Here is a 25600-nt window from a genome sequence, read left to right as displayed (position 1 = left end):
TTCTCCCTGGTGGCATAGTGGGTATGCATTGGGCTCAGAATGTTCTCCCTGGTGGCATAGTGGGTATGCATTGGGCTCAGAATGTTCTCCCTGGTAGCATAGTGGGTATGCATTGGGCTGTGATCCCCAGTTCCACACCACCAGCCACTCCTCAGGAGATGGACGGGGCTGTTGACTCCCCTAAAGGGTTAGTCTTGGAAACTCACAGGGGCAGTTCTATGCTGCCCTATAAGGTAGGCATTGACTCAATGGCAGTGAGTTTGGTCTGAAGTGTGAGGGGCCTCTAAAGTAAGGTGACCAGACGTCCCACTTTTTAGCAATTTTTCCCGAGTCCCGCGGCGATTTAAAAAGTCCCGATTTTTGGAAAGAATGCACGACAAGCTAAGGTGTATGATTTTCGGCTGCCATGTGGCTATTTCGCCAGGATAGGAGTTTTATCAATGGTGTCCCGCTTTTGTCCCGCTTGACCAATGTTAAAATCTGGTCACCTTACTCTAAAGCCAAGCCTTCGGCTTCTTGGAAGACAATGAAGGTGAGATTCAGGCCCCAGCTACCCAGCATGCAGCAAAGAGAGACAAAACCTCGGGCCACTCTGGGCAAAGCTGGGGTCGTTGAGTGAGGCCCCGGAATGGTTCTGAATAAACCAGATGAGTGGCAGCAGCTGGGGAGGGCACACGTTAGACAGAGCTTCCTTCTCCTCCCAACCAGTCACCAGCTGCCATCACGAAGATGCCAACTCTTGGCAAACCATGGGGATCTGAGCAGAATGATGCTCTGTGGGGTTTTTAACGGTGGTTTTTCTGATGTGGATGGTGTGTTTGTCCGGGTAGACTAGAGAAGCAAATTCATAGACACTCATATGGGTATAAAAAAGAGCTTTCCATGCAAGAGCCACTGTACATTAAGAAAACATCCCAGCCCAGTCCAGATCAAGTCCATAAATCTGATATTAGCCCATCTGTCTGATACCAATCTATAAAGTCCTCTTCAGACTCACGAAACACGTGCAATGACGCCAAATGCAGGAAAGCCCCGATGGACAGACTAGACTCCACCCCTTCACTCTGAATCCTCTCAAGTCCTAAATGCACAGCAGATTATGTAACGACCACAGATGGCCAGGGCTTTCTTCCCAGGCCCCTCTGACCTTTCGGGGAGCAACCCAGGACTTTAACCCTCTGTACCTCCCAGGGTCCCCTCTCTGCCCTCCTCTTCCCCGCCTCCTCCAAAAAAACCCTGACTGCCATTGGGTCCATCCCAACTCACAGCGATCCTATAGGACAGAGTCCAACTGCCCCTGTGGGATTCTGGGACTGTCACTCTTCCTGGGTAGAAAGCCTCATCTTTCTCCTGAGGAGCGGCTGGTGGTTTCGAACTGCTGACCTTGTGATTAGCAGCCCACCCATAACCACTATGAAGCCAGGGCTCCTGCTTGCTTCCTAGCATGGCTTGAAAAACCCTACTCAGAGAAGAGAAACCAAGGAGCAGGGGGAGGAGAACTACGGAGGATGGGGTTGGTGAGTTGTTTAAACTGTTGAATCCAAAGTTGATGATCTGAAATGTGAACCCCCACTGTGCCGGTTACATAATCTTATGTCAACTTGATAAACAGAGGGAAGGGGTGGAGTCTAACCTGTCAATTGGGTCACAGCCTGATGGCACCTCCTTGTGGGCGTGGCCTCCTCATAAGGGGGATCCAGGGAACCTCCTCTCTCTCTCTCTCTCTCTCTCTCTCTCTCTCTCTCTCTCTCTCGGCTTCACCTTCCTGTTGACAAGCCACTTCAAGCCACACTGATGGCAGCCAGAGCCCTGGAGATGCATCCACTGCCATCCACTCTACAAGAGTTTGCACCCACTGGCCTGTGATCTTCCTGCATTCTGCATCATTGTGCGTGGCAGTGTGAGTCTGAAGAGGGATTTAGGGACTAGTATCAGACTTACGGAGTAGTATAGGACTTGCGGATTTCATCTGGGCAGGGCTGGGATGTTTGTTTGATTTATAATTACTTCTTGATGTAAAGCTCTGTCTTCTACATATATGAGTGTCACTGAATTTGTTTCTCTAGTCAACCAGGTCTAACACACCCACCTAATTTACAAATTGTAAACACTTTAAAAAATTATTTAAATCCCCATTCACCACTCAACATCCTGCTTCATGGTTTTCCCCAGATGGCCCCTGACCAATGGTATCAGCCACTCACTCGCTGTGGGTGGTGCCCTGTGCCCTGGAGTTGATTCCAGTTCCCAGCGGTCCTTCAAGGTCAAGTAGAACTGCCCAGAGGGTTTCCTGCGCTTGTGGTTTCCGGTGTCATAAGTGTTGGATTGCTAACTGCAGCTCAAATCCACCAACAGCTCTGTGCGAGGAGGAGGAGGCTGCCTCCTCCCGTGGATGTACAGCCTATCTGGGGTCACGGGAGTCAGCAAGGACTCTGTTGTTGTTGTTAAGTGCCGTCGAATGGGCCCGACTCACAGCGAAACACCGCTTTACAAGAACAGATCCCAGGCTTATCTCCTGCCGCTGGTGGGTTCGAACTGTTGACCTTTTGGGTGGGCAGCGGAGCACTTAACCACTGAGCCACCAGGACTCCATAAGAACTAGCTCTTCCCTAACAAACACACTGTCATCACCGCAATTCCAACTCGTCGCCACCCAAGGGGACAGGGTAGAACTGCCCCTGCGGGTTTCGACGGCTGTAACTCTTGACAGGAGAGGAAAGCCTCATTTTTCTCCCACAGAACGCCTGATCGTTTCGAACTGCTCTCCTTGAGGTTAGCAGTCTGTGGCAGTTAGATTTTATGTCAATGTGGTGGTGCCTGGGTGGAAAGAAGGGTAGCGTACAACCTGTCAATCAGGTGGTAGTAGCCTGGTGCTGCCTCCTCCTCGTGGGAGTGGCCTTTTGTATAAAGGAGAGAGCAAAGGGAGGTTTCTCTTCTGCTTCCTTTTCCTTCCTGCCTCCAGGGGCAGATTCATGTGGGCCAATGACCCTAGGAGCCAACCTGGGAGCTGTAGGCACGCTGCCTGCCGATGGATGCGTTCAACTCGGCACCCAAGGCCTGTGATCTCTGCAACTGCTTCACCTTTCTGCAGCATTCGCCTGCAGCTCCGTGAGGCTGAAGAAGGCCCCTGCTAGGGTGGGATTTATCAACTTGATTGGACTGGGCTTGGGATACTTTCTTGGTATAAAATTACTTCTGTTAAAAAAAAAAAAAATTACTTCTGTTTGGGCCGGGGCCGAGGCCGGACCGGGCAGCCCCCACCTCCTCTCTGGCTCCTCAGGAAAATGAAACTTCACAGCCACCATTCCCAGCCTCTCGGGAAGATGGAGGACCTATTGAACAATGCAACTCCTGCCCCAGCACCCCAGGAAGCTATTTACCTTCCCAGGCAGATCTGCATGGCCCCTTCCACCAGTGCTTCAAAGAGCAGGTCTGCAACAACGAGATGACCTCCCACCCACGGATCGCAGCCTGACTTAAGGTCCCGCAGCTGCAAGCAATAAAGTAATAAAGATTCTCCCTTCTGTTAACATATACGTCCTTAGCTCGGACCCTACATAACTCCCACCGCCTCTCCGACAAGCTGTGAGTCCCCTGACCTAACCCGTTGGGTCTCAGAACCACCCAGGGACTCGTGCCCCCCATCTCTTTCTCTGCTCTCCCTTCCCTCCCAGGAGTTCTTTCCGTACCCCAATAAAAATTTTTTTAACCTCTTATTCCTGACTAAGCCTCATCTCCTTCTGCGCCTCCTTGTCCAACCTCTCAACTTCTTGATATAAAGTTCTTTTATATATATATATATATATATATATATACACACACACATACACACATATACGTATATATGTATATATATACATACACATATACATATATGTGTATGTATGTATATATATATATATATATATATATATATATATCACTGGTTTTGTTTCTCTAAACAACCCAGCGTCACACACAGCCCAGCGCTTACCCACTAGGCCACAGAGCTAACTTGTGGCCAGAAAATGGTAAGAATCCAAACTCCAACTGTCCCCTGAGCTGTGGCATTCCTGCCCCAGCTCAGCGTCACACTATCAGGCTGAGAATTGAGGTGACGATGACTCCTTTAATGTAACTTAACTTTTATTGAGTCCTTTCAGTGCCAAGGGCTGGCAAACCCGACCCACGAGGCAGTCCCTGCTCATGAGGAGCTCACAGTCTAGCCAAGGAGACAGGCTGGGTGGGAAGCCACTCCCACAAAGAGGGGGTGCAGGGGCCAGCAGTGAGCAGAGGAGGAGCTTCCCCTCTAGGCTGTGAGAGAAAGCAAATAGGAAGGACATTCTTGGCCCTCCCTCCTTCCCTGCGACAGCCCTGCCTTCTCTCACTCTGTCTCGGGGCACCACGAAGGGGTGAGCGAGAGAGACCAAGGAGAGGGGGGCACAGTGCATATGCCCTCAAAAGTCGGGAAGACCCTGGCAAGCTTAAAACACAATCGTAACTTTATTTCCCAACGCTGCAAACCGGCGCAGCAGAAACTGAGCGGATCGGGGAAATTAAAAGAATAAACACAGGGGCTGGGCCAGCCCAGTCCACTGCCGCAGGCACAGGGGTGGGGAACGGGGAGCGGGGTGCCCAGGGCCCAGGAAGTAGGGCAAGGTGCGGAGGTCCCTGATAGAGAAACTCAAAGCAGGGCGCCAGCAGCCACAGCTAACAGAAGAGACACCAGTCCAGCCACGGGAGCCTTAGAGCCACTAGTGGAATCCTGGACCCCACCTTTTGTGGGGTACTGCCCCATATTACTGCGGTCCTGGTGGCCAGCAGCACCGGCAGCCAAGTGGAACCCCTCTTCCTGGAAGGTCTCAGGTTCTGTCTCCTTCCGGGGAGTCGGGCTGGGGGTCGCTGGGCTGGGTTTGGCAGTGGTGGAGGCAGTGGTTGGGGCTGGGGTGGCCGTGGTGACAGGGGTGGTCTGGGCTGGGGTGGTGGTTTGGGGAGGGGGCAGCAGGACCAGAGGAGGGATCCGGGAGGCGAAGTAGGTCCTATTGCGCAGGTCGGAGTTGCAGCGGGAGCCCTCGCAGCAGGAACCACTGAGCACGAACCCCGGGCCTGTCACCCCATCGCGGGTGCAGAACTCGTCCTTGACACAACCCCGTACGGGTAAGGATACGGTCACGTTGGCTGCAGGAGGGAGACAGAGATGAGTCAGGGGTTACAGGTAAGGAGGAAGCACAGCCTGAATGCAATTTGGGGTGACTACCAGCTAAGGATCCCCCAAACGGAGCTCAGAAGGGCCCTACAACCTTTCATCCAAAAAGTTTCAACTCAGGCCCCATTCTCTTTGCACCAGGAGATCCACATTTCCCAGAGTCCTTTGAAAGGGAAGCTGTGTAGGCATGTCCCACATTGCTTTGGAACCAAGGCTTCGACCAGAATAGAACATCATTCACACAACCAAAGATCCTGTTCGTGATTTTGGCTGCTGTGAGATTCAGTCTGACTGCGGTTGTCGGACCCCCATACCCCCCAGCGACTATTCAATAAAGTGATTTGATGGGGGAGGGGGGTGGAGCGGGGCATCCTGCTCTTTCCTCTCCACCATTCCCCCACCACCACCACCCTGCTCTTGGTTGCCCTCTCTCCCCCTGCCAAAATGTAGCCTAAGAGTCAGCTGCTGCCAAGGGCTCCCACTGCAACACCTCCTACAGTGCCCCGGGCAAAGGAGCAAGCTGGAAGAACATCATCTCCCATGATTCCCTGAGGCAATGACCAGGAAGCTCAGCTATTACTCTTGAACAGAAGTATTAGCTTGTATGAAATCCGGGGATAGGTACATCGATTGAGACACTCAGCTGGATTAATGGCTTACTAGGGGTTCAGGGGGGGAGGCTGGAGGGAAATAGGGAGCTGATACTGAGCACAAGAAAGAAGAAAATGTTCTAGAACCGATTGTAGAGTTGCTGACTCAACTCTTCACTGTGACTCAGCTATGGAAGTGTGTATGTGAATTATATGTCAATAAAACTATTTGAGAATAAAAAGAAAAGGATTAACTTGTGTTTATGGGTCCAAACCCCTTAGGTTCATGGGCACAAACTCTACCTCCCAGAGCACCTGAACAGGAACTTGGCCTGTCATAGCCTGTCAGCCCATTCTGCACCTCTCCGCCCTCTACGAAGGCATATTTCCTCCACTAACTCAGGAGCAACAACATCCCCCCACCCCCGGCCACAAAGTCCATCGACATAACGTAGCACACAAAGTCTACGTCTACTTTGGCAAGCAGCATCGGAGGATCCTAAAAGCTGGTGCGTGGCCATCGTAGGTGCAACTAGAGGCCTCTTCCTGTCTGGAGGAAAGGAGGGTAATGAAAAATTGTAAGGCACATGGCAACCATAGACTAATAGACTAGGCAGACATCCCTCTTCAGGACCCTGAGACCAGAAGAACTAGATGGTGCCCGGCTACCAGCGCAAGGTGCTCTGAGAGGGATCGAATTAGAAGGTGGGAAACAGATATGGAAAAAGTCAAAATCCTGAAGGATCCTAGGCTTTCTGGCCTGATAGAGGCTGGCGAAAGCCCCAAGACTCTCTCCCTTGGTCCCCCTTGGAGTCTGGACCTGAATTCAACCCTGTGGCTCAGCCACAGGCTGGGGGAAAGATAACACGATTGAAGTCCGCATGCCTTAGCAGGATCACGTCTCTGGGATGAAGTGGACAGAACTTACCCAAGGACAGCGTTCAAAAGGGTTAGGAAAGGAGGAGTGGAGGCCAGGCACACGGGGAGAAAGTGGGATGGGTGACAATACATCGAGGGGATCATGACTGAGATGAACCGTTGAATGTGAAGATATGCTCTGTAAGCCAGTGCACCATAAAACATTTGAGAAAATAAAAGAGCTGATACCAAGGGCTCATAGAAAGTAAATGTCTAGAAAAGAATGAGGGCAACATATGTACAAACATGCCTGATGCAATTGATGTATGGATTGTGATAAGAGTTGTACGAGCCCCCAATAAAATGATTTTTTAAATAAATTGAAAACGTAAACATCCCCCATCATCACGATGGACTGAGGACAGCGTAAGAAAATGCGTAGGCCAACAGAACCAGGGAGCCCACCGTGCCTCCACTAGATGACCGCAACTCCTTCGGCAGCCCAGTGCTCCCCGGGCTCACTCACCTGCCGTCAAGGTGACGTTGCCATCGAAACAGCCCTTGTAGACCTGGTCGCTGGCATTGTAGCAGTTTACGACGGGTGGCGCCTTACCCTGGCACGCCTCGCGGCTGAGCCCCACGCAACTGTAGCACTCCACGCCGTTGGGCTTGTACGCGCTCTCATTGCCTGCAAAGGAGGAAAGGACTCCAGCTCCACACCCCAGCGGCGCCCAGAAGCCCCGCCCACGGGCCCATAACCCCGCCCCGGGCGTGGCCCCGCCCCCTAGCACAGCCCCGCCTCTCTGTAGCTGCGCCCCTGTCCCTGTAACCCACTCACCTGCAGGATTGAGCGCTCGTGTGGTGAGGTTGACCTTGGTATTGCAGCGGTCCTGGGTGCACTGATGCAGTTGGATGAAGGCCAGCAGGCCGTGAAGGTCCAGTCCGCGGTCATTCTTCCCAGGGAGCCCCGAGCCACATCCCCGCACTGCCACGGAGAATTGCCCGTGGACTGTGGAGAGGGGGCGGGGTCAGAGAATAGTGGGGTCTCAAGGGGGCGGGGCCTCGAATACGTTGCTATCTGGGCGCCTAGGCCCTAGCAGAACGTTTAAGACTCCTGGCAGGAAGGTTGGTGGTTCAAACCCACCCAGAAGCGCCTCGGAAGACAGACCTGGTGCTCTGCTTCCAAAAAGTGGCAGCTTTGAAAATCCATTGGAACCAGCACGACTCTGAGCACACTGGGTCGCCAGGGGTGAAATGTATTTGACAGATCAGGAGACTAGAAACCGGCCAGGTCAGAGGATTAGGTCAGCGCAGCTCGCAGGGGTATGATGGAGGCGAGAAGGACGCAAGAGGCGGGAACGTGGAGGGGCAGAACCTCAAAGAGCCGGGTCCTAGAGAACAGAGTGGCTGGGATGGCAGGGCAGAGGAGGGGAAAGGCCACATGGGTATGGTCAAAGAGGGGCGAAGCAGCTAAAGCTTCGCCTGCAGGAACAACTGCACAGGTACATAATCAGAGCCGTGAGCCTTCTAGGGAATAGGGGTTTCGGTCTCACATCCATCGAGCCAATGCTGACTCCAGGCGACCCTATAGAACAGACTAGAACCCCGTGCGGGTTTCCGAGACCTTAACCCCATATGGGACAGGGTAGAACTGCCCCGGTGGGTTTCCAAGGCGAGCGGTCTTTACGGGAGTAGAAAGCCACGTCTTTCTCCCACGGGGCAGCAGGTGGATTCAAACGGCTGACCTCGCAGTAGCAGCAGCCCAACCAGCGCATAACCTCTCTGCTCCCAGGACTCCTTAGTCCACCCTAAAGGAGCGGGGCTTCCTCACGGGGGCGGAGCCTGAGACTATGGAAATGTAGGTGACCTCTTGGGGGGCGCGGGGCGGGGCGGGGGGAGACCCTCCATCTCCTGAGGTGGGAAGGGGAACCTTACAGCCAGGAAAGAAGGGAGCTGGGGGCGTGTCCGTGGGGCACCGAAACGAATAGGGTGTACCCACAAAGAAGGGCGAGGCCCCAGGAGGGTGAACGCGGCTGCAAGACCAGGGCTGCCCGACCCAGTTGGCCAGTCTGAGCCTCCCAGCTGCCAAAGGCGGGTTGGCGAAGGGCAGGCGGGGAGTTAAAGGCTCAGCGGCGGGACCAGCCCAGGCCCACCCCGCCCACCCCGCCCTCGACAGGGGCGCAACGGAGAGGGTGTGGCCAGAGGCGGAGGCGGGGCTACGAGGGAAGAGGCGGAGCCGGACTGGAGGGCGCTGAGCTGTCCGCGTGGTCCCGGGTCCCCCCACTCACTGGTCTCCACCGCTCCCACGGCCTCGGTGCAGACGTCCACGCCTGGCGCGCACTTCACTGTCTTCATCTTGTGCGGGGAGCACCCGTCGTCCGCTTTCTGCACGCAGCTGTAGCACTCCAGGGCCCGCGCCCCTGCAGGGGGTGACCCGGGAGAGCCTGAGAGGTCGGCCCCCAGAGGGGAACTGGCGCTTCCCACGCCCTCGGACCCCAGGAGGAGAGACTTGGAGACACAAACTTTTTCGGGATAAGGGATGGGCGGGACAGGTTTACCCAAACCTGGGGGCGCGTGATGCACTGCACCCCTTCCTTCACGCCAAGAGTGGGTGTACCTTCCCATGGCCCCTCGCTGTGGGGGATCCTGCCATGAAGCCCCCTCAAGGATATGGGGCGGGGGTAGGTCTCTTCCCAGAGCTTTCTGCTCAAAACCGGAGCGATCTTCCCATTCGGCTCAGAATGGAGAATCCTTTCCCACAATATTCTATGTATATGATTGGGGACCTTTCCCACAGCCCCCTCTGCTCAAGGGGATTGTTCCCATTCCCCCTCTGCCCATAATGAGGGCACTTTCCCACAAGCCCCTCTGATCAGGGTGAGGGATCCTTCCCACAAGCCCCTCTGATCACATTGGGGGGCCCTTTCTACAACCCCCTCTGTTCACAGGGGGGCCCTACTCACACACCCCTCTGCTCATCATGGGGACCCCTTCTCACAGCCCCCTCTGCTCATAGTGGGGGCCCTACTCACAGCCCCCTCTGCCCATGGTGGGGGTCCTTCCCACAGGCCCCTCTGTCCATGGTGGGGGTCCTTCCCACAGCCCCCTCTGTCCATGGTGGGGAGCCCTTCCATAGCCCCCTCTGCTCAATATGGGAGAACTTTCCCACCCTCTCTGCCCATGGTGGGGGGGTCTTTCCCACAGCCCCCTCTGCCCATGATGGGGGGGTCCTTCCCACCGCCCCTTTGACCAGGGTAAGGGATCCTTCGCACAGCCCCCTCTGCTCAAGATGGGAGAATTTCCCAACCATCCTCTAATCCTACAAGAGGGTGCAAGGATTTCTTCCCACAACCCCGTCTGCCCCGGGCAGGGAAGGCTAGAACAAAAGAACTTTTTCCACAACCCTTTGAAAGAACTGCTCTAACTGCCACCTCCCCTCTCTGGGGGCCCCTCCACCCACTCGGGGAAGCAGACCCACCTTCCTGGAGCAGTAAGGGCAGCAGCAGCAGCCAGCCTGCCTTCCAGATCATCGCTGGGGTGCTTGGTCTCCTGGCGGGGTCCATGGCTCCCTCCTGCTCGCTAGGCGTCCCCCCTAGGTGTGCCGCCTCCCAACCGGGGCCCTCTTACCTGAGCCCGGGATGAGTAACATCCCCCTAGGCAACCTTGGTCTTGCCCAACCAGACCAAGTCAGCGTCCACAGTGAGGCGGGGCCCTCACTTGTAGGTGCGTCACCCACGTCACCCACACGGGGAGAGCAGCCCCTGCCCTGTGCGGTTACCCAGGAAGAACTGGGTTGCAGCCAAGTCTCCCTGATAGTCCCAGGGAGCCCGTCTGAGTGGGAGAGGGTGGACTGAGAGAGGTAGAGTCTGAGTCATCAACACTCAACCATACCCCAAAGCATCCATACAGTGAATGGGGGGCTCTGGGCTGGGTGCTACTGGGGGGCAAGGCTGAAACAGCCCCTGCCCTCCCGTGGCTCACCGTCTCATGGGGGAGACCAATGCCGATCAAATAATGCTACAAATTCTTTGTAACTGAAGGTAGGACAGACAGTGGAAGGAAGCAGTGACCAGGAGGCATGGAATCTAGGACAGGGGCCTGATCTGTGAAGGGCTTCCCCGTGTGACCTTCCATGGTGATCTCAAAGACATAGGGGCAGGTAGCCGAGCAAAGGATGACGAGGGGGCACTTCACAACCTGTCCCCAGAAGAAGTAGAGGGTGCCCAGCTCCACCACCCAGTAGAAGGTCCTGGATAGACCTGGGAGGAGAAACGTGGACTGGAACTCATTCCCAAAGGAGACCAGGCTGACTGCTCGTTACCCTTCAGGTCTGGAACTGAATTCACCCCTGTGCCAGAATAACCGACCATTTAAGATCAACCAGCAGCATTGGCCCAACGGCAAAGGTGGGAGGATCCAGAAGGCAGGAGGGGATGAAGATGGGAGACTCAGGGAGCTAGTGGGATGCGCGATGGTCTGTGGAGAGGATGGCAGTGCATACGTTGAAGCAGAATGTACGTGAACTGTTGAATGGAAAACTATGATCCGTGGATCCACGTTTTTTCTCCCACTCTAACCAGGACCTTCGAATGAGATCCTGTTCAGGGCCTGCCGGTAGTGGTTGCTGGGCACCATCTAGTTCTTCTGGTCTTGGGGGTGTGGAGGTCCCCTACCCCATAACACCTGCTTGGCTACATGCCCCTATGTCTTTGAGGTCACCACAGAAGGTCACACAGGGAAGCCCTTCACAGAGAAGGCCCCTCCCCTAGATTCCATGCCTCCTGGATGGAATCTTTCACTGTCTGTCGTAGCTGCAATTATAAAGAAAGATATGGACCAGGATTGATCAGTCAGCTCCCCCAGGAGATGCTCTGTCAACCTTCACCTAAGTCACACTAAAAAGCTTTGGCTTGGTGTGTTTGTTTGGTTTAACATCTGGGGGTGTGGGGACAACGACAAAGAACCATACCAGGTAGAGGGAGCAGCGTGAGCAAAGTCCTGACCATTCATATACAGAAAGGAGACCCGAGTGGCTAAAAGGTAGAAGCCCAGGAACTGAGGCAGAAAGCAGGTAGTGATTGGATCATTCAGGGCCGTTAGGCCCTGAGAAGGAATTCAAATGTATTCCAAAAGACCTAGAGAACTTTGGAGAAGGTCTATGTCAGCTGGCGGGCGTGATGAGACTTGCCTCCCTATAACTACTCTGGGAAATCATTCAAATATCCCTCAAGCAGCGAATGAAAGAATAAATAAATTAAAGCTGGTTTGTTATCAGTCTGAGGGGATGGATCTTTGGCCCTGAAAAAGATCCGTCTACTCGAATACGCGACCACGGGGATGAATCTCAAAAAAAAAAAAACCGAGGCCAACCTCCCGTGTCCACTCCACTCCTCATCCGTGCAGTTCTAGAGCCGTCTAAGCTGATCACACGGTCATGGACTTGGTGTCCCTGACCTGTACATGCAGCAGTGCTGAGCTGCAAGTGTCTGTATCTCAGCTCACTGCCACCGAGTTGATTGTGAGTCACAGCTGTCCCATAGGACAGAGTCGAACTGCCCCTGTGGGTCTCCAGAACTGTAAAGAAATCTTGACAAGAGGAGAAAGCCTCCTCTTTCTCCTGGAGGGCTGGTAGCCAAAGCCCAACTCTCTCGCTCCACGTGTATATTGACAGATACAGTGTGCATGCGTGTGTGTGTGTGTGTGTGTGTGTATGTACAAGCACACATCTATATCCCAAGCCCTTTTTTTTTTTAATTGATTCCAACTCATAGCGACCCTGTGGGACAGAGTGGAACTGCTCCCTAGGTTTCGGAGGCTGTAAATATTTGTGGGAGCAAACAGCACTCTCTCTCCCAAGGAGATTCAAACTGCTGACTTTGTGGATAGCAGCCCAGTGAGCAACCCATTATGACACAGGACGGTAGACAGTAGGTAGACAGACAGACAGGTGGGTGGTGAATGGATATTTACAACAGTTCTTAATTTTTTAATTCCTAAGACATTAAAATAAATAATTTTTTTTCCAAACCTAATCTGATGGAAATCAGGACAAATGGCCCGTTCAGACAGACAAATGGCCCCTTTCAGACAGGCATGGTCCCAGCCAGGCCTGTCCCGAAGGGCACCCCACTGTCTTCATCTGGGTGGTAGTGAACCTGCCCAGTGCACAACGCCATAGCAGGGCCCCTGGGTGGTGCCAACAGTTAAGCACTCATCCCTTGCAGAAAGGGTGGCAGCTGGAACCGCCCAGGCGTGCCCCGGGAGGCGGGGGTGGGGATGGGGAAGGCGGGTGTTTCTGCTTCGGTAGGGTCACGGCTTGAAAGGCCCTGGGGAGCAGTTCTAGGCTGCCCATGTGGGGTCTCCGAGGGTCTGAATCGAGCCCCACAGCAGCCAACAGCAACCAAAGTGCCAGGTATCACTGAACTGTGGCCCCTGGGCGCTTGGCACATTTTGCGTTCTTTCTTGAGGAGAGAAAGGGGGGCACACGTGGGCTGGCTGAGAGAGGGAAAGCCAGCTAGGAGCTGGCACTGGGATGCCCCTGTTGGGTGTAGACCATCTCAGCCAGGATGGCTCTCGACAGCCCCAGGACCACACCACGATCATGTCCGAACACAGAAACAAACAAGGAAGGGCATTGTGCAAAACTTAGACGTGACTAAGCATCACCATAGGCTGGCTGAATCCTGTATCCTGACATTAGCATAAGTGACGGCTTGGGCCTTGCTCGGTTCCTCTGGCCTCCTGCATACGCTTTATTTACGATACCAATCCAAGAAGACCCTAAACTTTCTGAAAGTCTCCCATCCAGGGCAGAGCCCCGCTTCTTAGGTACTTCCTCCAACTCCACAAACCCAGCTCCAGTCCCCTGATGCCCCACGGTTCCCTGGAGGCCGGAGAGCCTTTACCTGTTCGGCCAGGAACATAGAAACCCACTTGTTCAGCGCCTGGTATGTGCCAAGCGGTCAGGAGGGCATGGTGATTTGACCCAGGATGGCAACAAAAGAAACGATGAAACTTGGAAAGATGCGAACCGTTCCCAGGGGCTTCAAAAAGTTCTGTGTGAGGGGGATGGGAAGGCCATTCTTTTTTCATTCAATTTTCCCAGGGGCTTTTCTGGCGTCCGTGGGTTACGCATTGGGCAGCTGCTCCCTGCGAGGTCTGACTTCAAAACCATCAGCTGCTCCGAGGGAGAAAGGCGAGGCTTTCTGCTCCCAGAAAGAGTTACAGCCTCGGAAACCCACAGGGGCGATTTTGGCCTGCCTTCAAGGGTCACTATGAGACGGAATCAACTCGATGACAGGGAGCGAGTGGTACCAGGAAGAAGACGTGGCAGAGATTGGTGATGGATCGAGCGTGATGGATGCTGGGAGGATTCCAAGATGAACTTCCTGACACAGCATCACGGTGCTGACAGTGATAACAAGCTCACGGTGATAACAAACGACAGCACCGAGTCTTGGTGCTCACTCCCAGCCCGGTCCCCTTGTGCACACCGAGCATGCGTTAGCTCCTTGGATCCTCCTCCCAGCCCTCTAAGGCGAATGTCACGTGAGGGGGCGCGGTAGTGAAGCACTCCGGTTGGTAGTGTGAAACCCACCTGCTGCCCTGTGGCAGGACAGGCCTGGCTTTCAGCGCTAGGATAAATGGTTGCCGCAGTCCACGCAGAGCGACCTGCTCGACCACAGAAGGAAACACTGCGTGGCCGGAGCCATCCTCACAGCCGTTCTTACGTTGGAGCCATTGTGCCAAGCTGTCTTGTCAAGGGTCTTCCCCTTTGCCCGCCCCTCCACCTTACCAAGCATGATGTCCTCCTCCAGGGACTGTGTCCGTGGAGTCTCATCATCCCTGCCTCTAAGGAGCGTTCTGGCCACACTTCTTCCACGGAGACACGTGTATTCTGTTGGCAGCCCCTGGCGCTTCACTGGCACCACGGTTCAAATGCGTCCGTTCCTCTTCAGTCTTTCCCACTCCGTGTCCAACATGCATCCAGGGGCATGGAACATGCCTTGGCCTGGGTCAGGCACACCTTAGTCCTCAAAGTAGCAGCTGGTACACATCACAGCCTCGGAAACCCTAGGGGGGAGGGTTGCTCTGTGATGCAGCTTCGTTGTGAGTCAGGATTGATCTGGCAAGACCCTGGAACAACACGGTCTATTCAGCACCTACTGGATGCCAAGCACTTTCTACTTATCACTTCTGACTCACAGCTGCCCGACGAAAGACAGAATGAGCCCCATTTCGCAGGTGAGGAGACTTGAGGGCAAGAGTGGCAAAGAAGGGGCAGAACTGGGATTTGAACCCAGGGCTGGCCCTGATAACCTCCCACGCCACTTTTCGGAGCCAGGGCCTGGCCTTGAATGTGACTTGGAATTTTGCCACACAGACTCAAGTTCCCAAGGTCAAGTTTCAAGTCTGCCCTTGACCTTGAGCAAGAGGCAAATTCCTTTCTTTGGTGTTCGGAGACCTTCTCTATTAACAGAAACAATAGCAGATTTATCCAGTGCGTCCTGTGGGCCCTGGTGGCCCTGTGGGTTGGGCATTGGGCCATTGCCCAAAGGCTAATGGTTCAAAACCATCAGGTGCATCAGAAAGAAGGGTGTGTCTGGGGTCTGAAGGCTTGTCGTAAAGCAAGCAGCCATCCCAGTGAGGTGTCAACTAAGTCCACATGGAAGAAGCACACCAGTCTACATGATCCAAGGATCCCAAATGATAAAATCCAAATCCAAAGGAAGGAATGGTGTCGGAGCTTCTCTTGTGACCACCTGGTTTGCAGAAGTTTGCTATGGATGACAGCAGAAGCCCCAAATCCATTTGCAAGAGACACATGGATTAAGCCTCCGGTGAATCCTCTCTGGCCTTAATGCTGGTATGACTAGCATGGCTGTCAGACAGAGAGCATTGTAAAGCTGATGACGGCAGACCGATATCGTTAGGTTAAAATGCGGCACCTTATTATTTGATCTCTCGTTTGACTCATTTTAAACTCTTCAGTTTTCAAGATCTGCTTTCTTTTTGATTGAGGTTTTTCTAGTCATGATTTGTTGATGTGTTGATTGGTCTAGTCATGATTGTTGATTTTTGTTTGTTTGTTCCCTTGCTTCCTATTTGTGTTGAGTATGATTTCCTCTATATAAAATCCAGGATAGGTGGAGCTATAGCAATAGGAACTGGATTGATTATTGGCCAACGACCTGGCAGGGGAGGTATGGTGAGAAATGGGGAGGTAACAAAGAGTACGAGAAGAAAAATGTTCTGACATCGATTCTGATGATTTCACAGATCTCCTCAATGTGCTTGAACTACTAAATCATATGATATGTGAAGTATATGCCAATAAACATTTTATGTTAATCAATCAGCCACTCCTCGGGGCTGTCGGCTCCCGTAAAGATTTGAAATTTCAGAAACTCTATACAGCAGGGAGGAGGACCCTTTGTCTGCCAAGGGCCATCTGGAGATGTAGAACATCCTTCATGGGCCCGACTGGTCACACACCTAAGGGACTCCCTTTGATGGGATGGCTGGAGCTGCTTCTCTGGGGAGAGGTGTGCGAGGTGAGCTGGTCTTGATGATGCTGTGGGCCCTCAGGGCGAACATCTCCCCACCCGTGTTCGATTTGTTCTGCTGTGCAAGGGGTCGCTGCCAATAGGGTCGTATGAGTCAGAATCAACTCAAAGGGCAGTGGGTTTCTACAACCCTGGTATCCAGCAACCCCTCTGGGACCCTGTCAAGATAGCCAGGTCACCGGGGGTGGGGAGATCAAGGCTGAGAGAGGTGGAAGGACTTGCTCCGAGTCACACATCTTGGGAGCGATGGAGGCAGAAGCTGAACTCCTGCATTGTGCATGAGGAAGTGTGGGAAACGGAAAGATTTCTCCCATGTCGTCTCCCCCCAATAGATGTCAGACCTAGGACACTGCTTGCAACTGATGGTAAATGATTGTCAAGTTATCTCCCTGCAGACTCCAGCCATCCAGAGCAAGCTGACACCACTGTTTCTCCCACAATAGGCAGGGCTCACTCCCTGCTGTTAGGGACAGTGGATGGCTACCCCTGTAAGCTTAAGCTGAATCAAGTCTCCAGCTCTCAGGCAATCAAGGTTAGGCTGCCATCATGAATCTAGGATCCGCCCATCTTGTCACATGTATACCCTTAACCCCTCCTCTTCCTATAGCGTGAGTCTCCCTAGATCATCCTCTACCCATTACTGTATTACCTAGAGCACAACCCTTTCCTGTGACGTATGTCTTCACCTGTAATTAGGGGCCTTGTACGACCCCCAAAGATATATAAGCCTTGGTTAGCAACAAAGAGAGCTCTCTCTCCCATTCCCTTCCTCTCTCCCCTGGTTCCCGCTCTCTCTCGTCCCAGTCCTCTCCCCACTATCCCTTGCTCTGGCAATTCCCACCTTCCACATCTCCACATGGACCACCAAACAGGGCTGAGGTGAGCATGCTACGATGAAATGCGCCTGACTCCATTATTTCAATCTCTCTTCTATCTCTCCTTATTCTCTATGACTTTATTATAATCTTTACTTATTATCGCTGTACAGTTGCACCTACTGGAACTGTGATGATGTATTAGGGGTTGGCTCCCCTGACAGGGACGTCCAGTGGTTACAGGGTATCTGCATCTGTAAAACGGGCCTTTTCCTAGCATCTCCCTCCACAGGTTGTTACGAAGATTAATGTACTAACAGATGTGGAACACTTAAAATAGCACCGGGGCTAGGTGCTCTACCAGCATGAACTATTATTATGAATAATAATGGGTTATTGGTTAATAATAGCCCCCCACGTCTTTAGCTCCAACTATGTGTGGGGGCCACTGGGTTCAGCCTTTTACAAGCAACCTCTCCTTGAATCCCTAATGAGGAGGGGTGGAGACGTGCGCCCATCTCCCAGAGGAGAAGACTGAGACTCAAGGAGAGATGTCTGCAAGTTTACACGGCCCCTCCACTCAGGCAACGTTCTGCTACGGTTAAAAAGTTTTCAATAACTTAGCCCTCTGACCACCTATTGTTCCTTTCTAGGCCTGGGAGCCCTAGTGGCCTAACGGTTATGCATTGGGCTGCTACTTGCAAGGTCAGCAGTTCAAAACCACCAGCCCCTCCTGGGGTAAAAGATGAGGCCTTGTACTACTGCAGCGGTTCTCAACCTGTGGGTCGAGACCCCCTTGGGGGTGGAGATACCCTTTCACAGGGGTCGCCCGATTCATAACAGTAGCAAAATGACAGTGATGAAGTAGTAACGAAAATAATTTGATGGCTGGGTGGTCACCCCCACATGAGGAACTGTATGAAAGGGTGGATGCTTGAGGAAGGTTGAGAACCACTGAACTACTGTAAACAGTTACAGTCTCAGAAACCCACTGGGGCAGTTGTCCCCTGTCCTATAGGGTAGACTCGCCGGCAGTGAGTTTGCTAGCGGTTCCGTGTTGGGCTGCAATCTGAAAGGTTAGCAGTTTGAAACCAGCAGCCTCTTTGAGAGAAAGATGGGACTCCCCTAGTAAAAGGGTTACAGTCTCTGAAACCCAGGGGGATCGTTCTACGCCGGGCAGGGTCGCGGTGAGTCAGAATGGACACAATAGCAGGGGGTTTGGTTTGAGTCTGTCCTTAGTCTGTCAAGCTCTGCTGAAACCTGTCCACCCTGGGTGACCCTTCTGGTGTGTGAAAGACTGTCAGCTTCGAGGATCGCAGCAACACGCAGGCCACCGGAGAACCACGGGTTGACAGGGGCTGGCCATCTGGTGGCAGGAACATAGCGGCTGTGTTGGTAGCAAGGTGATCCATTCCCCAAACCCAGAGCACCCCCATTCCCCACAGTGATGTAGCTCCTGTGGGTCATGTCATTGCTGGTCACATAGGTGGGTTCGCTCGGGATCAGACAGCGGCTCAGAGAGTGAAAGTGGCATCTGGGGACGTCACCCAGCACTGGCCCCCGCTCCCTGTCCCCACAGCCTCTGTCTGTGCTGGGGTCCCCTGCAGGATCTTCACCTCTCTGAGCCGTGGAGGCCTCCTGTTGATACGTCCTAGGAGGGGTGTCTTCTGTGACTCGGTGGAGAACAGGTATGGAGTCTAAAATCAGACAGATTCAGATGTGAACGCTCCACCTGCCCTCTCCTGCCTGGGTGAGTGTCAATCACTCAGGCTCCCTCTCTGAACTTCAGCTGCCTCCTCTGTCAAGTAGATCTGTAGCCCTCTGCCATCTTCCTCCAATTATTGTGAGCACCCGAGCCAGCCTGCCCGCCAGCCAGAGGCCCCGCCGGCCCCAGCCACGTGGGAAAGTTTCAAGGTGGCACCCAGAGCTGGTCCAACCGGAAGATCCAGCGTCTTGGGAGGGAGTGAGATCCAGGGTGGGGATTCTCCTCTTGCTCAGGCCTGCCCAGATCCTGGGAGCTGACCCCAGCCTGGCTCAGGACCAGGAGGGGGTGTGGTGAGGGGGATACACCGTTTCCAATCCCTGTGGTTCCTCCAGTCCCTGCTGGCTTGGGGACCTGGAGTCACAGTGGATGACTGGGGGTCAGTGTGAAAGCAGCCCTGGCCTGGAGCTCAGGCTGGGGCCTCAGAGAACCCTGAGGCCAGATCCACGCTGGGTTTCCTGTGAAGGTCAGCAGTTAGAAACCCCGTGCCGCTCCACGGGAGAAAGATGAGGCTTTCTACTCCCATAAGGGTTAGGCCAAAGAAACCCACAGGGGCAGGTCTAGTTTGTCCTATTGTGTCGCTATGACTCACAATTGACTCAATGGCTGTGAATTGTTTGTTTGGGAGGCAGAGCAAGGGAGCACGGATGGTGGGTTAAGTGTTGGGCAGCTGCCCCAAAGGTTGGCATTTCCAAGCCACTAGCTGCTCCATCAGAGGCAGATGAGGCCCTCAGCTCCCCCCGGAAACTCTAGGGAGCAGTCCTGCCCCATCCTCTAGGGTCCGAGTGCGTGAGTCAGAATTGCCGCCCCGGCAGTGGGGAAGGCAGGGCAGGCTCAGGGATGTTCCCAACCCACGCCTCTGGGATGCGCTGTCTGGGACATGTCAGGGAATGGGGTGAGGTCAGGGGCAGGGCCGGCTAGGTACTTTGCAAAGTGAAAAGACCCATCCCTGGAAAGGGACACCCGGTTCTGCCAGGTGAGAGGGTCAGCGAAAACAGAGCAGCCCTGGGGAGACGGAGGGAGGGACAGACGGACGACACAGTGGGAGCCAGGATGGGCTCGCTCGCTGGCGGAACAATCGTGAAGATGACAAAGGAGAGGGCATGGTCTCGTTCCATGTGCAGGGGTGGCGGGGCTGGGGGGGGGGCTATGACAGGACAGCACCTCCATCTCCCTCCTTCTCCTCTTCCTCCTCCTCTTCCTCCCCTCCCTTGGTCTGTTTCTCTCCCTCTGTCCCGGAGTTCATTTACTAGTTTATGTGGATTTCCTCCAGCCACGCTAGACTCCTGGGCTGAAATATACTGACCTTCACAGTCCACGGATCGGTGGCTGGGTTCTCCTTCCTGCCAGCCGCCAGGCCCCACCCCACAATGCCACGGGGCTCCGGGGGCTGACCTGGATCCACCCCTGCTGGGAGAGGAGTGCTTTGCCCCCCAGGGCAGCAGCCTAAGAGCAGACTGAGGGAGGCTGTCCCAGAGAGGTGGAGAGGGGGCAGCAGATGGGGCTCCAAACCCTACCTGCCAGACAAAACACAAGCTCAAAGGTAAAGTGATCGGGACCACCATGGAACACTAAGGCTATTCTGAGCACGGGGTATGGTTGACTACACTGGTCACATGCCTGGTGAGGCTGGCCCACGCAGAGCCCCCCCCCCCTCCCCGCAGAAGGGCGGCCAGATGTCTCTCACCTGGAGACGCAGGCCAGGGGACATCTGGCACCCCAGAAAATCCAAACCAAACTCCCTGCCTTCTGGTTTATTCCAACTCACGGTGACTCTCGGAGAGAGTGGAACTGCTCCGGAGCAGTCTTTCCGGGAGCAGACAACCTCGTCTTTCTCCCAAGGAACGACTGGTGGATTTGACCCACGGACCTTTGGGTTAGCCACCTAATGCCTTTATGTGCATCCAGAACTTCACACTCACTGTCATGGAGACCATTCTGACTCATTGCCAGTCTATAGGATGGGGTAGAATTGCTCCTGTGGGTTCCCAAAACAGTAAACCTTTACCAGAGTAGAAAGCTTCATTTTTCTCCCGAGGAGCAGGCATTGGTTTCAAACTGCCAACCTGTGGTTAGCAGCCCAACGCGGACTCCACTCCACCACCAGGGCTCCTTACAGGTGCAGCTTGGAGGGTGCCAACCTGTGGTTAACAGCCCAACTTGTCCTTGTACCACCCGGGCCTGGGGATTGGGGTGTTTACCTCCCAGGGTTTAGGAGCACCCTTTCTGAACCTCAAGGGAGTCTGGCACCCAGGGGGTGATGGGACACCTGGATCCTGGGATGAGAGAGGGACTGAGTGTCTGAGTCGAGGGGCTTGACAGCGGGGGACAATCTGTCCCCATACAGTGACCACTGAAGAGTAGTCAGGGCTGCAGTGAGGATGCCCAGGAGACTGTGGGACTCCCAAAGAAGCACGTGGCCCTGCCTAGGGACCAGGGAGAACTTTGAAGGGACATCTATAATGAGACCTGAGGCAGGAACTCAGCCGAAAGTTTGCTCTGCCTGGTTCACAGCTGTCCCCAGTCCTTAGCATCGTTCTCTCGTCATCTGATTCAACCAGAGAACATTCCTTCAGAATCTAGCTCCCACTAGACTGGGTGGTGGCCAGGCCTGGACCCGTGCCTGCTTCCCAGGGCAACTGCCCATGGAGTGCCCTTCCATCTGGAGTGATGGCCCAGGCTGGTCAAGGGAGACACCATCAGAGGGGTCCACACAGGGGTGGGGGAGCATCTGACTTGGCCAGGGTAATCAGAGAGGGCTTCTTGGAGAACAAAGATCCCGGAGGCTTGAGAGGATGTTTTGAATTCACTTTCATGGTGTGAGATGTGCTCTGGTCAGGGGACAGTTCTGCTCCCATGGACCTCTGATGACCCCTGAGTGCTCAGAGGGGGATCTAGTAGTGACTAGAAGTTACGAACAGGCCCCACCCCACCCCTACACACACACACACACACACTGCTGTCAGTTTTTATAGGGCAGAGTAGAACTGCTCTCTTTGGGTTGTCAAGACTATACACCTTAAGCAGCCTCCTTTTTCTCCCACTGAACAGCTGGTGGATTTGAACGCCCAACCTTGCAGTCAGCAAGCAGTTAACCCTGCCGGCCCAGGGTTTCTTGCAAATAGCCTGATCAGGGTAAAATTCCCTGGACACAAAGGAATGAATGCCTCCTTGGCCCCCATCCCAGGGCTTTCCTAGGCTGGGCAACCGGCTGTGGGGCGCTCCCTTCTCAGAAGCACCCATAACTTGCTTGTCCTGCCTAGGGGCCCAGCACCCCCGCTCCCTCTGCCCTCTCGAAATCTGGGCCAAAAACCACAGCAACTATTGTTTTTCCTCCAAGTTTAATTCTGTCTCACAGGAGCACCAATAAATAGTTCCTTTCCACCCCTGCAATCTTCCTTATGCCCGGGGCAGGGCCCTCGGGACGAGGAGCGGGGCCCGGGAGGCCTGTGCCTTGATGCGAGTCGGCCAGCAGTGGTCCAGACCAGGCACACCGCCGAACGCAACTGGGCAGGCTATCGGAGCGGGGCGGTTCCGAAGGGGCGGGCGCGCGCTCCCCGGCAGTGGGCGGAGCGCCGCGTTGCGCGAGCGCACTGGGCGGGGCCTCGGCGGGGACGCCCTCCCGGTGGGCGGGGCCTGTCAGGGGGCGTGGTTCTCGTCGGCTGCGGTCACGATGACGTCCATCCAAATGCGCATGGCCTCCGGGTTGGGGGCCACCATGTAGAAAAGGCGCTCGTAGGTTTTGACGCAGAAGGTCAGGCGCGGGCTGGGGCTCTGAAAGGAGGAGCAGCAGGAGATGAGGGAGGGGAAGGGGACAGGGACGGGCTGCCCACGAGGTGCCAAGTTCCAGCCTGCTCGGTCCACTCGCTAACCACGAAGCCCCTGTAGGAGCGAAGCAGGAACCCTGGTGGTGGGCTGCGCATCTCCCGGGCGTGGTAAACCTCCACACATAGCATGCCTGGTCTTTCTCCATGCGGGGCCTCCGCTTAGCCCAGCACCCCCCGGGGGCCCCTTTGTGGCAAGGTGGGCTTCATTCCCTCCTGTCGTTCTAAATGGCACCCCCAGGCCGTGTTGGGTCACCCTACACGAGAGGGAAGCTCGGGCTTAATAGTGCTTGCTTGTTCATCTGCAGGGATCCTTAGGCAGCAACAACGCTACGTCTAGGGCTGGCTGGCTTCGGTCTCTCTCAACCCTACCACACAGTGCTACAGAATTTTCCAGTTTCTTTAACAAACTCACAACCAACCCATGACAGGCACGGTGGAACCAGTCCCCCAGGGCAGCACGAGCTCACAGATGCTTGCTGACTAATCTGTGGGGAGTGAGCAGAGGCCCAGGTTTCTCCACACCTCTGATGTGGTGAGACCCATGTGGATTTGCTCACTGTGCATTAAGTAGTAAGCAAGACGGGGCAGCCTCATCTTCCTCCCGAGGAGCTGCCGGTGGGCTTGAACCACCGGGCTCATGGCTAGCAGCCCAACTCTTCTCCCACGGCGCCACCAGGGTGCCTGACCTCGTGTCCAGAGTTCCTTTATTGGGATAACTATTGACTACCCCAAAAGCAAGTCGTTAACTCAAGGAAAGAGCTCTAGATGCTAGATCAGGAGCCACGGTGGCGTAGTGCTTATGCCTTTGGCCTGCTAACCCTACAGTCAGAAGTTCAAAAGCACCTGCTGCACCTTGGGAGAAAGGTGAGGTTTTTCACTCCTGTAAAAGGTTAGTCTTGCAAACCCACAGGGGGCGGTTCTTATACAGTAGAGGGTTGCTAGGAGCCCGAATGGGTTCGATGGCAGTGAGTTTGCATTTGGGGACTTACTACCCCACCCGACTCAGCAGCGAGAGCGTCGTACTGTGCTGGTTTGTGTGTTCCCCTCTGCGTCTGAACATTAGCCATGAAAACCATAAGGGCCCTAACTGGACCGTGTCCAGTACGGTGCTGGGTCGCAGCGGGCTCAGCCATGGGCTCGGGCAGGCCAGCGATGGTGAAGGAAGACCGGGCAGGACCAGGCACTATCTCCCCCTGTGGTGCGTGAGGCCGCCCCGAGCCAGTGGCAGCTAATGAGTTGGGTATCCGTTCTCTATGCGAGCCTTATTGCTCTGAGGGTGGGCTGGGTTGTGTCCACTCTACAGAGGAGGGAAACTAAGGCTCAGCGAAGGGAAGCCCCTTCCCCGAGGTCACATTCCAAAAGCTTCCTCCGGTCTCCGCTCTGGGAGCTTTCTAAAAATGGAATGATTTATCAGATCCTTCCCAGCCAGCACTGCGTGTCTGTGAAAGTTCGGAGTCCCGAGTTCTCAGGGGGAAGACATTCAACAGGCTCAGGCCCCGAGGAGGCCAGCTCCTCAGGCTGACCCCAGGGCTGCCTCCACACTGTGCGTTCCCAGCGGGCCAAATCCGGGCTCTGCAGCTTTTACTCCAAGGAAAGTGGCAGCGGCTGGGAACGAGGGACAGCGGGCCCTGCGTCTCCAGTCCCGGGGGTGAGGCGACCTGCTGTCTCCTGGGCTCGAAGGCCGGGCTCTGACCTCTAGGGGGTTGTGGGGGGTGAGCACACAGGGGCACGCTGAGGGGAGGAGGGCTTCACCTTGAAGGCACAGCGTAAGTGGTCGTAGTAGACTTCCTCGATGGCCTGGAAGTAGATGACGCCTTTGAGCTTGGTCTCTTCCTTGTCTGGGGAGAGGACAAGGGAGAAATAGAGACAGTTAAGAGTCTGGGTGGGTGGGGGGTGGGGGTGGAGTCACTGGACCCATGTTGAGGCTGGGGTTGGGGTCGGGAACATGGTGAGCATCTGGAGAACCCTCAAGTACTAGGGTTGGCTGGGTCAGGAGCACGGTAAGACTTTGAAGTGCAGTGGTTGGGAAGAGTCTGAACGCTGACGATGCGCCATGGGAGACTGACTGTGTGTGGGCGCTGGAGTCAGTACTTCAGCCCTAGGAAGGGCAGGGACTCAGAGAGGGGATCGGAGCCCGGGATCTCTCTAGAGGAAAGACTAGGGGGTTGATTCCTTAGGGTCTTGGAGTGGGAGGAAAGGCTCTTGGCCAGTGGTTCTCAACCTCCTAATGCCTCGACCCTTTAATACAGTTCCTCATGTTGTGGTGACCCCCCATCCATAACATTATTTTTTGTTGCTACTTCATTGCTGTCATTTTGCTACTGCGATGAACTGGGTGACCCTTGTGAAAGGGTCGTTCAACCGACCCAAAGGGGTCACGACCCACAGGTTGAGAACCGCCGCTCTAGGCTCACACTCCTGGAACGTGGAGAGCCGAACGGCACACAACGGATCTCACCGTTACATAATAGGGCTGGGCATCTGGTCGCTTAAGGAGGCAGGGGCTAAGGATCCCGGGAGATGAGAGGCCTGACAGACCAGTCCCCTGGGTGATGGGAAGGAGGAGCTAGGGGCCAGAATTCCTGGATCTTGGGGAAGCAGGGAGAACTCCTTTGACTCAGGAGTACTGAGGGGGAAAGGGCCTGGGGACCCAGGCTCAGAGGCCTAGGAGAGCCCGAGGCCGGGGGTCAGAGTTGCTGGCTGGCTGAGGCCAAAGGCCTCCGGCTACACTCTTGCAGGCCCAGGTGGCCCGAGGCGCAGGCAGCCCTGCTGGACTTGCCTGCATAGTAGGCCAGGCGCCGGGCCTGGCGGTCAAAGCAGAACCAGCGCTTCCTCCACGTCTTGATGCGACCCCCCATCTTCACCAGGGGCCCGCGGCAGCAGCCCCCCGACACCCGCACCTGCGGGCAGCTGTCTGGGTTGTGGCCCCATCGTTCCAGGTGCTGCTGGAGATCCAAGACTCGGGGGCCTGGGGGGCGGGGTGGGGGTGTGGGCGGG

The 25600-nt window shown here is 54.9% G+C and overlaps 2 protein-coding genes across 2 annotated transcripts in view; both read right to left on the bottom strand.

Annotated features, from left to right (window-relative positions):
* Positions 1-4185: 4185 nt before the first annotated feature.
* On the bottom strand, positions 4186-10196 carry LYPD3 (LY6/PLAUR domain containing 3). The gene is made up of 5 exons (XM_004710367.3): positions 10112-10196; positions 8922-9053; positions 7472-7642; positions 7160-7321; positions 4186-5157 (listed from the first exon to the last, which is right to left on the bottom strand). The coding sequence occupies exons 1-5, from the start codon at positions 10194-10196 to the stop codon at positions 4664-4666; spliced, it is 1044 nt and encodes a 347-aa protein (XP_004710424.1). The 3' UTR covers positions 4186-4663.
* Positions 10197-22388: 12192 nt separating this feature from the next.
* Positions 22389-25600, bottom strand: part of LOC123520877 (pleckstrin homology-like domain family B member 3) — a 15977-nt gene continuing 12765 nt past the window's right edge. Inside the window, exons 9-11 of the mRNA XM_045293036.1 lie at positions 25383-25503; positions 24356-24441; positions 22389-22550 (exon numbers count right to left, since the gene is read on the bottom strand). Of these exons, the coding sequence (XP_045148971.1) occupies positions 22416-22550; positions 24356-24441; positions 25383-25503 (342 nt within the window). The 3' untranslated portion in view covers positions 22389-22415. The remainder of the gene's footprint in view (positions 22551-24355; positions 24442-25382; positions 25504-25600) is intronic.

Source organism: Echinops telfairi, unplaced genomic scaffold, assembly GCF_000313985.2.
Source record: "Echinops telfairi isolate 266 unplaced genomic scaffold, ASM31398v2 ScPeMD7_655;HRSCAF=1070, whole genome shotgun sequence".
NCBI lineage: Eukaryota > Metazoa > Chordata > Mammalia > Afrosoricida > Tenrecidae > Echinops > Echinops telfairi.
The sequence above is the reverse complement of the archived record's forward strand: the minus strand, read 5'-3'. Positions and strand labels throughout refer to the sequence as shown.